Source organism: Ananas comosus, linkage group 1, assembly GCF_001540865.1.
Source record: "Ananas comosus cultivar F153 linkage group 1, ASM154086v1, whole genome shotgun sequence".
Taxonomy (NCBI): domain Eukaryota; kingdom Viridiplantae; phylum Streptophyta; class Magnoliopsida; order Poales; family Bromeliaceae; genus Ananas; species Ananas comosus.
Genome location: NC_033621.1, coordinates 12,630,522 through 12,646,531, shown reverse-complemented (window position 1 = coordinate 12,646,531; position 16,010 = coordinate 12,630,522). Strand labels below are relative to the sequence as shown.

Here is a 16,010-nt window from a genome sequence, read left to right as displayed (position 1 = left end):
ATTTCTAAAAGTGCCAATATCAAAAAATATTTCTCTAATTTTAAAAAAAATTATTATAAATACCCAATTTGATAATAATTTATTAGTTGTTTGGCCGTCTTATGCTATTTGATGAAAAAAAAAGGAAAAAACATATGGATAAATGCTCTTTTATTTTCCGCTAAAATTGCAAAAAATATTTTCTTAATTAATTAAGTACAACATTATATCTTTTACTAAAACAAACATATAATGTATATTTATCCTAATTTTTTACTATTTCTTACATAAAACTTCAAAAAATAACCACTAAACTGATTTTTTACTATTTGTTTCATAAAATTTCAGATAACAACCACTAAACCGGCCATGCAGCGTCGCAGAGGACACACAGGAGTCCGACACGTGGCAACGTGATACTTCTAAGAAGATTTGAGCTGTCCGATTGGACGTGCCGTAAATAACTGGACCAATAAAGAAAAAAAAAATCTAGAATACAACAGTCGCATTACTGATGTGGTGTTCTCATAATATCTTTAGATTCACCTATCACGTCATAACCTTTTTTAAAAAAAATTTATTATTTTTTAGAAAATATATAATAAACTGAATATAAATAGAGTCCGGCTACTATACTCTAATAAGTACGATCGCCCTTGTACTCATAAGTCGTTTTCGATGATAGAGCTTCCGAATCGACAATTTATATCGTTAAACATTGTCTAGAACATTTAAAATTTCTAGAAATAAAATTTTATAATTTTTCGACATCATTTACCTTACGATCAAAATATCATAAAATTGATAATTTTTAATAGTCGGTATAGAATACTTGCTAGTTTAACAGTGTAAAAGAATTGGAATATATAGGTTGAATTTTTGATATAAAATTTTATTCACTATCTAGATAAAGATCAATAACTCCAATCTTACATTGAAGGATCTAATCATTCATTTTTAAGAAGTCGTTTGATTTTGACCATTCATTTTATACCTGCTTGATAGACTTTATTATGATTTCGCAAAATTACGATGTGGATCGTCAATTCGGAAGCTCTATCATCGAAAACAAGTTATGAGTACGAAGGATTCTATACTTATAAGAGTATAGTAACCCTACTCAGATAATCTATTATCTATTACTATATACTAAAGTCCATGCACTAATGTTACTGTCTTGCCACGTGTCCTCTTACTATTTTCAGTGCACCATAAACTACCATTCCCTCTCCTCTCTCCCCATATATATCAAATTTTAAAATTTTATATTATAAAATTTTAAATTTTGCATATTTAAATTTAAAATTTCAAATTTAAAATTTTATAATTTTATAATTTATAATATTTATTTTTAAATTTTCAATCTCAAAAATTAAAATTTTAAATCTTTATTGTACTTTCTCTCTCCTATGATGTAACTGCTATATATATAGATCCTGCGGGGGACAGCGATGGGACACGGAGGCCCCAAAAATAATAGCGCGGTGCATCGGTGCACGCGGATTCGGTTCACGAGGGTGGGTTGATCAGGGGCGGTAACAGTCCCTATCGGACGGCTCTGATCATCGCAGGCGTTGTCGGGGAATAACGTGCGAAAGCGAGATGCACGCGCGGTGCAGCGCCCGTGGGCCCCTCCTCGTCATTTCCCATCGAATATTATTAATTTATTTATTTCTAATAATATTAATATTATTTTTTATGAGTATCGAAAATCTATATTTTATTCTTTTATTAAAATTTCAAATTGAGATACTTAACCTCCACTTTTATATTACATCTACTTTTAATAATTTATAATTGAATATATCTAAAATATTTTTAAAATAATAGAACAAATAAAAGTATTTTGGTTATTTTATTCTTTTCATTAATATCGTAATCTGAAAATATTTTTGAAATTTTAAGAAAACTAAATATATATTTTGAAAGGCCGGGAGATAGAAGTAAAAAAAAAAAAAAACTTTAAAAAAATCCCGTGGTTTCGTACTTTTTTATTTTAGTGCCCTATAGTTTAAAGTATATCAAGTTAGTATACTGTGGTTTAAAGTGTATCAAGTTAGTTCCCTGTAGTTTCGCACTTCTCACTTTAGTATTCTGTGGTTTAAAGTGTATCAAGTTAGTACTTTGTAGTTTTATTTTTGTATCAAGTTAGTACCATATGATTTTATTTTTATATTAAGTTAGTACCATGTGGTTTAAAAACCACAGGGTACTAAAATGAGAAAGTGCGAAACCACATAGTACTAAGTTAATACACTTTAAACCACAGGGTACTAAAGTGAAAAAGTGCAAAACCACAGGGTACTAACGTGATACACTTTAAACCACAGGATACTAAAATGAGAAAAAGTGAAACCAAAATGGGGGTATTTGAAGTTTTTCCTAAAAAAAAACAGTAAATATTTGTGAAAAAAGTTTCAACATTTTACCTAAAAACTATTGAAGTTCAAAAAATATTTAAAATACTACTTTTATGAAAAGCAGATTGCTGATCTGACTTGAATTTTAAATAATAAGACTCATATATTTACTTATATGTTGCACATATTTTTAAATCATTTGAAAGACAAATAATTCAAGTATAAAGTAAATTATCAAGCATTCGCTACAACAAAGACAATGTATAGCGATACTATTAAATATCAGTACAGATAAAAAAAAAAGTGTTGCAGACTAAATTATCGACACCTTTTAAAAATATTGCTATATGTGGAGTCGCTATAGGTAAGGCTGCCTTAATATTTGGCACTTACTACTCCAACTACTTGTGGCGGAGGGATACGTGGCGATTGTAGCCCCCTACGGTCCCTGCGAGATCCTCGCGGCCGAACTCCAGCCGCCGAAACCCTATTTCGCCAACTGCATCGGCAAAGGAGGAAAAGGAAAGAAGATGATCAATTTTTCTTTTTACTTTGTTTTTTTATTTGTAATCGGGCCCAGTGGGCTGGGTAGGAACTTTTTGTTCTTGATTGGATTGGACTTTATATTTAGGTCTTAATAGATTTTTTAAAACAATTTGGTATAAATAAGACACTTATATAAAAGTGTTTCAAAAATGTCTCCAAACAATTTATTTGGGGACAATGCCGGCGCCCATCACAATCCTCGGAAATGAAAAAAAAAAAAAAGAAAAAAAAATTGTGGGCTCCGAATTTTTAGAGAGAGGGAGAGAGAAAGGAGCAGTCGTGATGAGAGTCTGTACACAATTTTTGTTTAGCAAACAAGTTGTTTGGGAACAAATGCCCACATAATTTTTGTCTAGCAAATGTGACAAGTACTAGAAAAATCTCTTCAATATTTCCCTCCTCTCTCATTCTAACCACCCAACAAACTTGATGGTGGTTAGAAAGTTAGGAGCACAAGGGCTGCTGTGCTCCTAATTGCATAGTAGCCCTACTATATATATATATATATATATTTTTTAGAATTTGAGAGAATAACATATTTCGTTTATGAAATAATTTATTTTTTAAAAAATAATTTGAAAGTTGAATATGTTATTTTAATTTAAACAATTAATAACCTTCTAACTTTTAATTATAAGCACAATAGAAAATTTTTAGAATAGAATATGATTAGATATGTTTGTAAATATATATATATATATTTTTGAGTAGTAGCACGCTATCTGTTTCTTTATTTTATTTGAATAAACTTAGCTAGAAATGTAATCAACTAGGATTCGAACTTAGGTCTCGGTACAAACCACCAAGCTTTGCCACTTGCTCTACGGACAGTCGGTGATATGTTGTTATATTTTGATATTTGAATATGGTTTAATGGCTCAGTTTGGATTTTTTGTTGTGTGATTGCAAAGAGAGATTTTTTTTTTTTTTTTTTTTTGCTTATTGATAGGATCTTGATATCCGCAATTTGGCGATATAACATATTTCACTTATGAGGTAATTTTTTTATTCAAAATAATAATTTGAAAATTGAATATAATTTTTAATTCTAAATATTTGATCACACTTCTCATATGATAAATATAATCAATCACAAAAATATACGGAATAAGATATTCATGCATTCAAATAAAAAGTAAATTATCATATTCTGAATAAAATATATATGCATAGAGGCTTTTTCTTGTTTACCCTTTATTACTATTTAAAATTTTCATATTAATTATAAAATTATCAAAGTACTCTGCTAAACTCCAATTCCATTAATGAACCATAGAACAAATTATTTAAAATTAACAAAAATATTTTAATTTTTTAAAAAATAAATAAGATATTTTAGAATTTGAAAGCGCATATTAGATAATAGGGCTTTTTTTTTTTACATTTAGCCTTTATTAACAAAAATTTTACAAATGATTCTAACAAATTTATATTTACACATATGGCTCTCTTCTTGCCATGCAAGCGTCACGTTTGAATTTTTAAGTTGAATACGGTAAATAAATCATCGTGTTTAAATACGGTCACCGTGTTTAAATACGGTGATAGAATTATTATATTCATATCCATATCCTGATCTCTCTTTTTTTATTTAGGAACGAAAAAAAATACAAAAAGTTAGACGATGATCAATTCCCGTGTTTAAACACGATGATTAAATTAGCGTGTCCAACTTAATAATACTACCTAAGCGCTTGCGTGGTAAGAAAATGATTCTTTATATAAATATAAATTTATTAGAATTTTTTTTTTTCGAGATGGTTAAATGCAAAAGAAAAAAAAAAAACATAAATCATAATATCATATTATCCCTTCAATTCATAAAGAAAATTTATTTTTTTAAAAAAGGATAAATAAATTAAAAAAAGGGGCAATTTCATTTGTACCCCTCAAAAGTTCAAAATTATCATAGATGCCCTTACATAATTTGAAATATCAAAATTATCCCTACAAATATTTACTTTGTTTCAAAAATACCCTCAACTCATTTTAATTTTATTTATACCATGATATAATGAAGTTTAAGAATAAAATTGTCCATTTTGCCCCCAAACTATTGAGGGGCAAATAAATGTACGTGGTCCATTTTTTAAAATTTTCTTTATCCATTCAGTTTTCAACTATTGTAATCAATTAATAAAGAAATTCAATTAATAGGTTAATTAGCTAATAATAATTAACTATTAAATGAAAATTAGTCAATGGTATTAAATTTAATGGATTTGACTACTTAATTTGTGAAAATTTTCATTATCTAATTTTTTTTTAATTTATTATTTAAAATTATTATTGGTTCATGTAAAGTCCATTGATTACAAGAATTTAGTTTGTTCTTTTATAATATAACTAATTTTTTTATTTGAGGTCGGATTGCATATTAATGCTCTTAGTTGTAATGTATTTATAGTGACGAATTTTCTCTATATTAAGTAGTCAAATAAAAAAATTTATTACTTTACAATCGATGCAGTAAAAAAAGTAGGTATAACTAAAATAAATTATCTTCTTATTCCGACAATAAAAGCAAAATGAAATTTAATTTAACTACAATTTATTCCAAATAGAAATATTTATTTAATTAAAATCAATAATTTTTTAAACTAAAATCAATTGAATTTTACTAAATTTTTAGTTTCGATAGAATTTAATTAATTTTGAAATATAATATAAGGTATTTATGAAATAGAATTATTAATTGACTAATGAATAATTAAGAGGAGTAAAGTTGGAATATAAATATTATTAACTTTAATATTGATGGAGACTTGATGGCAGGACTATTTTTGAAAGTTTTTTAAATTTGAGGAGGTATACATGATATTTCAATTTGTAAAAGGGCATTTATGAAATTAGATGGTTTTAGAAGGGCATCGACAAAATTTTCCCTAAAAAGAATAGGGGAGTAAATGCGTTCCACTTTTTCAGGAATCTACAGAACTGCCACTGCCACTGCCACTGTCACTGGCGAGTGCCGACTGCCAACCCCCACCCGGCCGGCCGACAGGGCTTCCGCTGGATTCCGGTTCGTCCGCTTCCCTCCTCGGGGATTGTGCCCCGGGCCCACCTCGTATCGGCCGCCCGATCGCGATCGGACGGCCGGGATGCCCCTCCTGTCGCGCGACCGACACGATTCGTCCGACACGGGCGAAGGTGACGTCACTCCTCCTGGTTTTCGTGTCGGGGATGGTTGCATCGCAGCCGTACGATCTGTTCCTTTCGCTGTTCCTCCGTGTAACAGGCTTGTGTGTCACAGCTAATGGGAAAAAAAATCTAAGATGCACGAAAATATTGCTGACGTGGCGATTCCAAATAATAAAATTATTTTGAATAAACTTCAAATGCTATTCATATAGTTTTACATTTTTTTCACTTTAATATCTTATGGTTTAAACTATATCAATTTAGTATTCTGTGATTTTATTTTTCTCTTTTCGTCAGTTCGTCCGTTAATATTTCGTTAAATTATATACAAAAAACTTCAGATACCCACCACCTATGTTTATCAAATATTCACTTCAGTAACTTTTAATTTTAACTTTGTTACTGATTTAATAAAAAAAATTAATAAAGAAAATAATAAAAAGAGAAAAAAATAAAACCACAAGATGCTAAATTAATATACTTTAAATCATATGGTACTAAAATAAAAAACTGCGAAACCACAGGGGTGCTATTTGAAGTTTTTTTAATTATTTTCTTTGGATTTATATGTCCCATCATAGTTAATAGAAAATTAATTTTATTATACTTTTTTCTTTCAAATATAGAAATTTAATTGGCTTGTTACTTAATGATGTGATATAAGTGTGACATAGTAGGCTCTCTCCTTGGGTAGAGTACTTTGTTTCTTTGGTAAATAATGCAAAACAGTCATGAAATTCAAATTGAGAATCTCTTATTTCGATATTATATTAAATAATAAAAAATAGTCATTTTCTCTAATAACTTAAGATAAAAGATCTAGAATGATGTTTCTATATTTTTATATAAATATTGGACCTATTTGTTTCATAGAGAATATTGAAGTTCATATTAAAACAAATTTTCAGCTAAATGAGAGTTTAGATAAAGATTTTTTTTTTTTTTTCTGTTGTTAATTTGTTTGCATATCTGTGTAACTGAAGTTGCTCCAGTTTTGCTATTTGTTTTTGCCGACAGTGAATGACATAAAATATGTAGATATAAGAGATAAGTTAATATATTATATATTATTATTATTATTATTATTATTTGTGTAATTAACTTAGGCTTTGGATGGGCCTAAGTAGATTACAGTATTTTCAAGAGTTTGAGTTTCGACCGAAGATAAAGTTACAGTACACCAAATAATGAAAGTGGATATTTACGACTGAAAATTTTTTTACCCCTCTTCGATTTCAGCGAAACAAATACACCAATTGCGTTCTTCGAACACATTCACTTTTATGTTTGGAAAAATTCAAAAAAATGTATGCAGCAATAAATTATAAAAAATCAATAACTTATTTGGTATGAAAATTTTACATTAGGTTGAAAGAGACCAGTTTGGATTTTTTATTTTTTTAGAAAAACTTCAAATACCATCCATGTGATTTTATACTTTCTCATTTTAGTACCATATGATTTAAAGTGTACTAATTTAGTATCCTGCGGTTTTATTTTTATCTTTTTATTATCAATTCTATTAATTTTTTTCGTTAAATCAGTGACAAAGTTAAAATTAAAAGAAACTAAAGTGAATATTCAAAAAATCTCGGTGAAGTACATAAAATTTTTTGTATATGTGGAATATTGAAATGTCCAGTTGGAAGTTATTATTAATTTGCATATGTGGAATATCTGTCACAAAATTAATTTTTTTCTAGTGGGCGGCGCGGTGCACTCGGTCCACACAATAATTTCTATGTCTAAAGTACATTTTTAGAATTTTATTTAAGAGCTTCTCAACGAGATCTCGTTAAGACAATTTGATGAACCGTATGAATCATTTTTTGTCCAAATCTTAAACTCTTTGCATTGAACTCCTCCTTGTTCAAGTAGATATATAAAGTCCGGCTATTATACTTTTATGAGTACAATCACTTTCGAATTCATAAGTTATTTTCGGTGATAGAGAGCTTCCAAATCGATGATCCATACTATTAAATATTATCTAGAGCATTTAAAACTTGTAGAAATTAAATTTCATAATTTTTTTGATATCATTTACCTTACGATCAAAAGATCTTAAAATTGATCATTTTTAACGATCGGTATAGAATATTAATTTGCTAGTTTAACGGTGTAAAAAAATCAAAATCGGTTGAATTTTTGATAGAAAATTCTATTCACTATCTAGATAAAGATTAATAACTCCGATCATAAATTAAAGTATCCGGTCATCCATTTTAAGGCATCGTTCGATTTTAACCATTCATTTTATGCCTGCTTAATGGAAACTATTATAAATTCGAAAATTTACAAAATTTATTGTCTAGAAGTTTTAAATACTCTAGATCTTATTTGACGGTGTAAATTATCGATTCGAAAACTTCATCATTAAAAATAACTTACGAATACGAAGGGTTCTATATTCATAAAAATTTAGTAGCCTACTCAGATATATATATATATATATATATATATATATATATAGAGTCCGGCTACTATACTATCGGTAGCACGGAACGCTCCGTGCTACCAAGTTGTTTTCGATGATGCGGCTTCCAAATCGACGATCGGCTCCGTTAGACTTGATCTACACTATTGAAAGTATTTGAAAACTAAATTTCAGATTTTTTCGACTTTATTTAACTAGTGATCAAAAGATTTCAAAATTGACAATTTTAATGGCCGATGTGGTGTTTGTGAGTTTAACGGTGTAAAACAATCCAAATCGATGAAAATTTTATTAAAAATTCTTTTAACTATTTAGAGTAGATCAGTATATCTGATCTTGAATTTAATCTTTTATCATCATTTTTATGAGATTTTTATTTTAGCCGTTCAATTGTAGAACTACTTGTTTGATAGGTAAATGGTATCGAAAAATTATGAAATTTAGTTTCTAAATACTTTTAATAGTGTAGATAAGTCTAACGGAGCTGATCGTCGATTTGGAAGCTGCATCATCGAAGACAACTTGGTAGCACGGAACGCTCCGTCTACCGATAGTATAGTAGCCTAGTCTCTCTCTTCTCTCTCTCTCTTCTCTCTCTCTCTCTTATATATATATATTATATATATATATAATATATAATTGAGTTCCTATGCTTTTAAAAGTATCAAGTCATTCGTATTGTAAATTTTAGCCCTTGAATTAAAGGATGTGCGGTTAGGATGATGTGGCCCCTAGGGTTGAGTAGGTGGTTGGTTGAATAGTATAATCTAACGGGTAAAAATAATCAAAGGCAGAGATCTAACGGTAAAAATTTACAAGCACCAAGTGCTTGATACTTTTACAAGCACCATAGCCGGACTATTATATAATATATATATATATATATATATATAGTTGGACTGGGCTACTATTAGTAGCAAAATTTCCAGATATTGCTACCAGTTTTTTAGCCTTTGGATCAACTCTTTTTATTATTTCTATCCATTGGATTAAATATTATAACCCAGTGAGGACCACTCAACCCTAGGGGACCACTCAACTCTAACCAACTAATATCATCCTGACTCTACAATTTTTCATCCAAGGGTTAAAAACTTGATAGCAAAAAGAGCGTTTTACTATTAATAGTATTCCAGCCTAATTTTATTTATATATATATATATATATATATATATATATATATATATATATATATATTAGAGTATAGCTACTATGCTATCGGAAGCATAGAGGATCTGGTACTTCCGATTTTTTGGCCTTTAGATCAACCCCTTTAATCATTTCTAATATTTGGATTAATACAATTAACCTGTGAGGACCACTCAACCCTAGGGTTACTACTCAACCCTGGGGGTACCGTAATCATTTAACTGCATAATTTTTGATCCAATAGTTAAAAAGTTGAAAGTATCATATTATCTATACTTTCAATAGTATAGTAGCTCTACACTATATATTATATATATTCCCTATATATACAACCCGCTCGGCCCTTAACACACACTATTACGTGTACAGCACACGAGAACATGATCACTCTAGGGGACTTGTACACGGTGCTGTGCGCCACGGCGCCGCTGTACACGGCCATGCTCCTCGCCTACGCCGCGGTGCGGTGGTGGCGCACCTTCACCCCGGTGCAGTGCTCGGGCATCAACCGCTTCGTCGCGGCGTTCGCCGTCCCCGTCCTCTCCTTCCACTTCATCGCCCACAACGACCCCTACCGCATGGACCTGCGCTTCCTCCTCGCCGACACCCTCGCCAAGCTCCTCGCGCTCGCTCTCGTCACCGCCGTCTCGTTGGCGTCCGCCTTCTTCTCCCCCCGCCAGCGCCGCGGGGCGCAGCGGCTCGACTGGCCCATCACCGTGTTCTCCGTCGCGACGCTGCCGAATACGCTGGTGATGGGGATCCCCCTCCTCAGAGCCATGTATGGGGACTTCACCCAGCCTCTCATGGTGCAGCTCGTCGTTCTCCAGTGCATTGTTTGGTATATAACCATCTCTTCTAGTATAAATTTTTGTAATGCTTCTTTTAAGTAAAAATACTATGTATAATAGGTCGAGTCACAATTGAGATCCGTAAGCATTACACGTGTTTATCTCTTCCACATTTAGCGTCAACGATTAATTACGAGATTCGTATTAATAATGCAGATATTGTATTATATTGTATCTGTTGAAACTTTGTATTTTTTAGAATAAAACTTAGTATTTTTTATATTATAAATTTAAAATTAAAGGTTAAGGTGAAATATTAATTAGAAATTAAACAGTATTTTTATATATATATTTTTAGACACAATCTTTTTCTACCGTCGAAATTTAGTCTGTAAATTTTAAAATACTGAATTATTATTATTATTATTATTATTATTATTATTATTTAATTTTAGGTACACTCTACTCCTCTTTCTCTTTGAGTACCGTGCGGCGGCGCTGCTGATCCGGGAGCGGTTCCCGGGCGCCGCCGCGTCGGCCATCGCGAAAATCGACGTCGACGGCGACGTCATCTCCCTCGACGGGCGTGACCCTCTCTACGCCGAGACGTCGGAGGCCGACGCAGACGGCATGGTCCGGATTCGGATCCGCCGGTCGGCCGCCTCCTCGGCCCCGGGCTCGTCGGCCGTATCGACGCCGACGCCGCGCATGTCGAGCATGTCGGGCGCCGAGATATACTCGTCGAGCACACCTAACCGGCACACGTTCACATTGGGGGAGATCACGATCTTCGCGCGGGCGTCGTGCGCGTCGTCATCGTCCGACGCATACTCACTGCAGCCGACGCCGCGGGCGTCGAGCTTCACCGACGTGGAGGTAAGATCGCCAGCAGCGCCGGCTAGTGGTGGTGCTGAGAAAGTGCGCGGCAGAGAAGTGAGTGGTACGCTCATCACTATTTTAAGATTCGTGCATTATATTTAACAAATAGTTTGCTAAAATAATTTCTTAACATTAAAGTACAGATATGAATAGTATTTGTACTATTTTTATATTGCGAAAAAAATAATTTTATTTTTAAGTTTTTACATGTTATCATATTTTTGTCACTAATCTCATGCAAAATTAATTTTTCTTAAAGAAATGACACTAAAAATTTAATTTTTTTTCCTTAGTATTAGCTAGGGACTAGAATATAATATTATAATAAAGTTTACGAGCTAAAATAGTACCAATTTATAATATTAGAATAGTACAACTACAGAGACCATTGGTACGTTGTACCCATGTTTTATTTTGTTTGTTTCCCTTGTTTTATTTTATTTAATTGTTGTGGGATTTGTAGTAATTGATGGAGCTAAAATGAAAAGAACTCGTTTCACAGTTTTTGTTTTGTTTTCTAGTGTTCCTTGGTCGGATTTGCCCATTTGCTAGTTTTTTGGTCTCTAAGAAATTTTTGTTTTTGTTTTTGTTTTTTTTTTCGTTTTTTTTGGTTAAGGTTTACTTTTTGTTTGAATTAAATTATCATGTCAAATTTTGTTGAAGCGCCAGGATAAATTATCATGTCATTTTTTAAAGATGATGTGATTGAAGAAGATCTATTATAGCATTAATATCACATCATCTATGTAGGTAATTCAATTTTTATGTTACGAATAATTTGATCGAAACAGAAACTAAAGTTCTATATATATTACTGCATCACAAGGTACATATTTTGCTTTTCAATACAAATCAATTAGTTTTCTTTGATTTCGTTTTATAGAGGAGAAAGAGCTCAGCTTCAGAAGCACTACGAAGTTCGTAGATGCGTATGAGATGGACGAAGAAGCGAATGATCAGGCGATGCCGCATCCGCTTGTCATGTTAAGGCTCATACTCGTCGTAGTCGGACGCAAACTCTCTCGAAACCCTAATACGTATTCGAGCATACTTGGCCTACTTTGGTCCCTAATCTCATTCAGGTTAGTTCGCATGATATATATTAATCAACACGTCTAATCAATCAAAAAGTCTCAAATTCAGAAGCAAAGTTTCGAATATAGATTATTGAAAGACCGTTCTCTAAGAGATTAAGTTTTCACTCGTACCTCCAATAGTTATATACATGCGTCATATTTATTTCTATAATCTTTTGATTCATGTAATATTAAAAATAAAAGCTATATATTTTGTTAGTTGCTAAATAATGAACTTGTTCCAAATTTTGTAGGTGGGAGTTAACCATGCCAGATATAATCAAAAACTCAATTACTATCATCTCAGATGCAGGACTTGGAATGGCCATGTTTAGTTTAGGTAATTAAGTGCATGTATACATATTGTGCACATTAATTATGTTTACTATTTCAAAATACCCTAATATCATATGTTAAAAAAAAGAAAAAAAAAACTTGATTAGATACACTAAAACCATTTTGATCTACATCCAGGTTTATTCATGGCTCTTCAACAAAGGATCATTGCGTGCGGCGCAAAAATGGCGATAATAAGCATGTTTATTCGGTTTATTTGCGGGCCGATAATAATGTGTGCTGCATCATTAGCTGTGGGATTAAAAGGGGTTAAACTCCACACTGCAATTGTCCAGGTTAGTTATATGTTTTTGATTGAGTTTATTTTCTTATAATTAAGTTTTTTAGTTTGGAAAATGAAATTAAAGGTGACATGCATTTATTGTTGAAATTAATTTTTGTAGGCTGCTCTTCCACAAGGGATTGTTCCATTTGTGTTTGCAAGAGAGTATGGGCTACATCCTGATATTCTTAGCGCTGGGTATATATGATTTCATTAAGAATAAGATTGTTTTTTCTTTATCTTTTTTTTTTAAAAAAAATTTTACTGTAAACTACAGAGTGATTTCCTGCATATATATCATCATAAATTGGAAGCTTAATATGTATAAATCTCACAATTTACTTTATAATCGTTCGACACAAGCATACTCGGATAAATGAAATTATACAAACAGACACCCGGATAGAAAGAGAGTATAAATATTGAATTTATTATTTTGTAATATCGGCTTTTAGAGAAATCGATTACTTTGCAGAAACTGCGGGACAAATCCCTATAATAGAACGAGAGTATGAGTTTTCAAACAACACTCCTGATGAAATTTAAAACAAGGCTGATCGTTTATCTGACGACTCATACCTCGACTGCCCTAAGATTGCTCTAATTATGTAGCGTTCTTATAAATATATTTTCTAATATAGAAACGCTCTTAAAAAGAAAAAGAAGAAAACACTTGCAAACAAAGAAACAAACTGAGATGGACCAAAAGCTATTGTGTTCAGTACTTAATTTGTTTCTTTTCATGAAAATGGACCCATCACAAATTTTGTGAGCTTGTTCAAATAATACAACCAAACAACACAACTACAACTTTTTTTTTTTTTTTAATCTTGTGTAATATTTCTAGCTATTTTCTACTCTTTGACTCTCTTATTGTACTTTTTGCAGGGTTATCTTTGGCATGCTTGTGTCCTTGCCCATAACCCTTGTCTACTACATACTATTAGGCCTATGATATTTACTCATATGAGGTCCCCATCATAATATGTAACAAGGAAAAAGAAATTGCTAGGAGCATCCAAGGAGAGATTTTGGGGCCTATTAATGATGATCAAATCGAAACCGTCGATGCCGATATTATTGGCCTTGATTGAAGCTCAAATCAAGCATGTATTTGTTGTTCCATCCTAAAGATCAACTAGCTAGGGCCCTCAATGTTGGATAATTGAGAACTTTTGAGGTGGGGAGGGTTCATATGATTCAAATTTGAAAGGGCTTATATATAGGGGATCAAATGAAAATTGCACCATGCACTTTGTCCAATAATCCAATCCAACAAAGTTTAGTGGTGACCAAAAGGAGAGGAATTATGAAGTAGCATGCATTGGCATGCTTGGCCCATGATTCTTAGTGTAATAGTACTCTCTCTCTCTCTCTCTCTCTCTCTCTCTCTCTCTCTCATTTTGTGAAGGACTAGTTTGCCTATGATTGTTAGGGTAATCTCTCTCTTTCTCTCTCTCTCTCTCTCTCTCTCTCTCTCTCTCTCTCTCTCAATGTTTATGATTGACCAAAAGTAAGAGTTCATAATTTCATCAATTTTCCCTCTCTCTCTCTCTCTCTCTCTCTCTCTCTCTCTCTCTCTCTCTCTCAAATTGTTAAAGACTAGTGGGGGTGCTGTGGAGATTCTCATTGTTTATGTTTGACCAAGAGAGTTCATAATTTCATCAACTTCTCCTTTTGGTAGTTTCTTTGGAGCTAATGATTCTCTTTACACATGTAAAAAGTGATGTACCCTTTTGGTAAAAGAAGTCACTTCAAAAATATTTTTGTGATGGTTAAAACCACAGTGACTTATAAGGATAATATTTTTTAGAGGTTCAAAGTATCACCCTAACAAAAAACCTCAACTAATGGTCCTTTTGTTTTGGTGTAAGTGGAGTGATAGAACTCAAGTTCCATCACTTTCGTTATATGCTTTGGTGTAAGTCAAAAATATAATATAATTCAAATTACGTTAGACCTCCACTTCACCTACTCTCGACTTCCTCCTCTAAGGTGCCGAACTCTACTTCTACCATACTCAACCTCCTCTAAAAAATTTATTAAATAGTAAAACCTAAACTCTACTTCCTTTATAATGGATTAGAATTATCTTATTTATAATAAATTAGAATTACTTTTAAATAATAATAAAAAATTTAATTATATAATAGGTTATAATTTATAGTGATAAATTTATCACTATATTTAGGAGATAACAGGATCTACTTATTTACATCAAAACAAACAACGGAACTAAAAAAACTAATTTTATCGGCACCAAATTATATCAAAACAAACAGAAGAAGTAATTGAATTTAACTTTCAGACTGTACGAGTTACATCAAAACAAACAACAGAAAAATAATCACACTTCAGGAAAACTCAAACACCACTGCACTTACTTATTTTGGATCTACAAATTCGTCAATCCAAACGCCCCCTAAGTGTTTCTTTAAATTTGTCCTGCCTTAAAAGGTGTTTAACAAGCTAGTAATTAGCTAGCCCAAATCATGGTTTAGATCCTTTTTATTTGAAAAGGAGAAAGAAAGAAAAAGTGGACATAACTAGAAAATTTTATAATTTTTCTATATTTGTAAGATCTAAATTATATTATTTGCCTTAAATGTGATTTCTGCAGACATACTGTTTGAGTAATATTATTTTCTAAAAGAAATTCTAAGATCACTTAAAGTCACTTTAACATATTTAAATTGAACCATTAATTATTTCCCAATCTTTTACCCAAGTTTTATTTTGGTTCACCGAGGGTCCCTAACGTAAGTGGCAATGGACTTGATGGTTGGTAACCCAGGTCCGAAGTTCGAATCTTAGTTGATTCATATTTCCAGCTAAGTTTATTTTTTTAGAAAATAAACGAAACAGATAGAATGCTACCTTTCTCTCAAAAAAAAAGGTTTAATTTTGGTTCCTCAAATTTTCAGCTTTGACGTTAGCGGTCTCTAAACTCTTAAAAAAGTTTCACTTCAGTCCCTATATATAAATTTTTAATTTAAAAAATTATAACTTGGGAGCTCCATCGTTGAAAACAACTAA

General features: G+C 31.7%; 1 protein-coding gene across 1 annotated transcript; it reads left to right on the top strand.

Annotated features, from left to right (window-relative positions):
• LOC109717415 (auxin efflux carrier component 6) lies at nucleotides 9,972–14,372 on the top strand. Its single transcript, XM_020243198.1, has 7 exons — nucleotides 9,972–10,450; nucleotides 10,856–11,340; nucleotides 12,163–12,361; nucleotides 12,610–12,695; nucleotides 12,830–12,987; nucleotides 13,096–13,172; nucleotides 13,863–14,372. Exons 1-7 carry the CDS (start codon nucleotides 9,993–9,995, stop codon nucleotides 13,927–13,929), a joined length of 1,530 nt encoding a protein of 509 aa, XP_020098787.1. The 5' UTR covers nucleotides 9,972–9,992; the 3' UTR covers nucleotides 13,930–14,372.

Coding starts and splice junctions, on each gene's coding strand:
- LOC109717415 (XM_020243198.1), top strand. CDS start 9,993: ATGATCACTCTAGGGGACTTGTACACGGTGCTGTGCGCCACGGCGCCG. Junction 10,451..10,855: donor GTTCTCCAGTGCATTGTTTG/GTATATAACCAT, acceptor ATTTAATTTTAG/GTACACTCTACTCCTCTTTC. Junction 12,362..12,609: donor TGGTCCCTAATCTCATTCAG/GTTAGTTCGCAT, acceptor CAAATTTTGTAG/GTGGGAGTTAACCATGCCAG.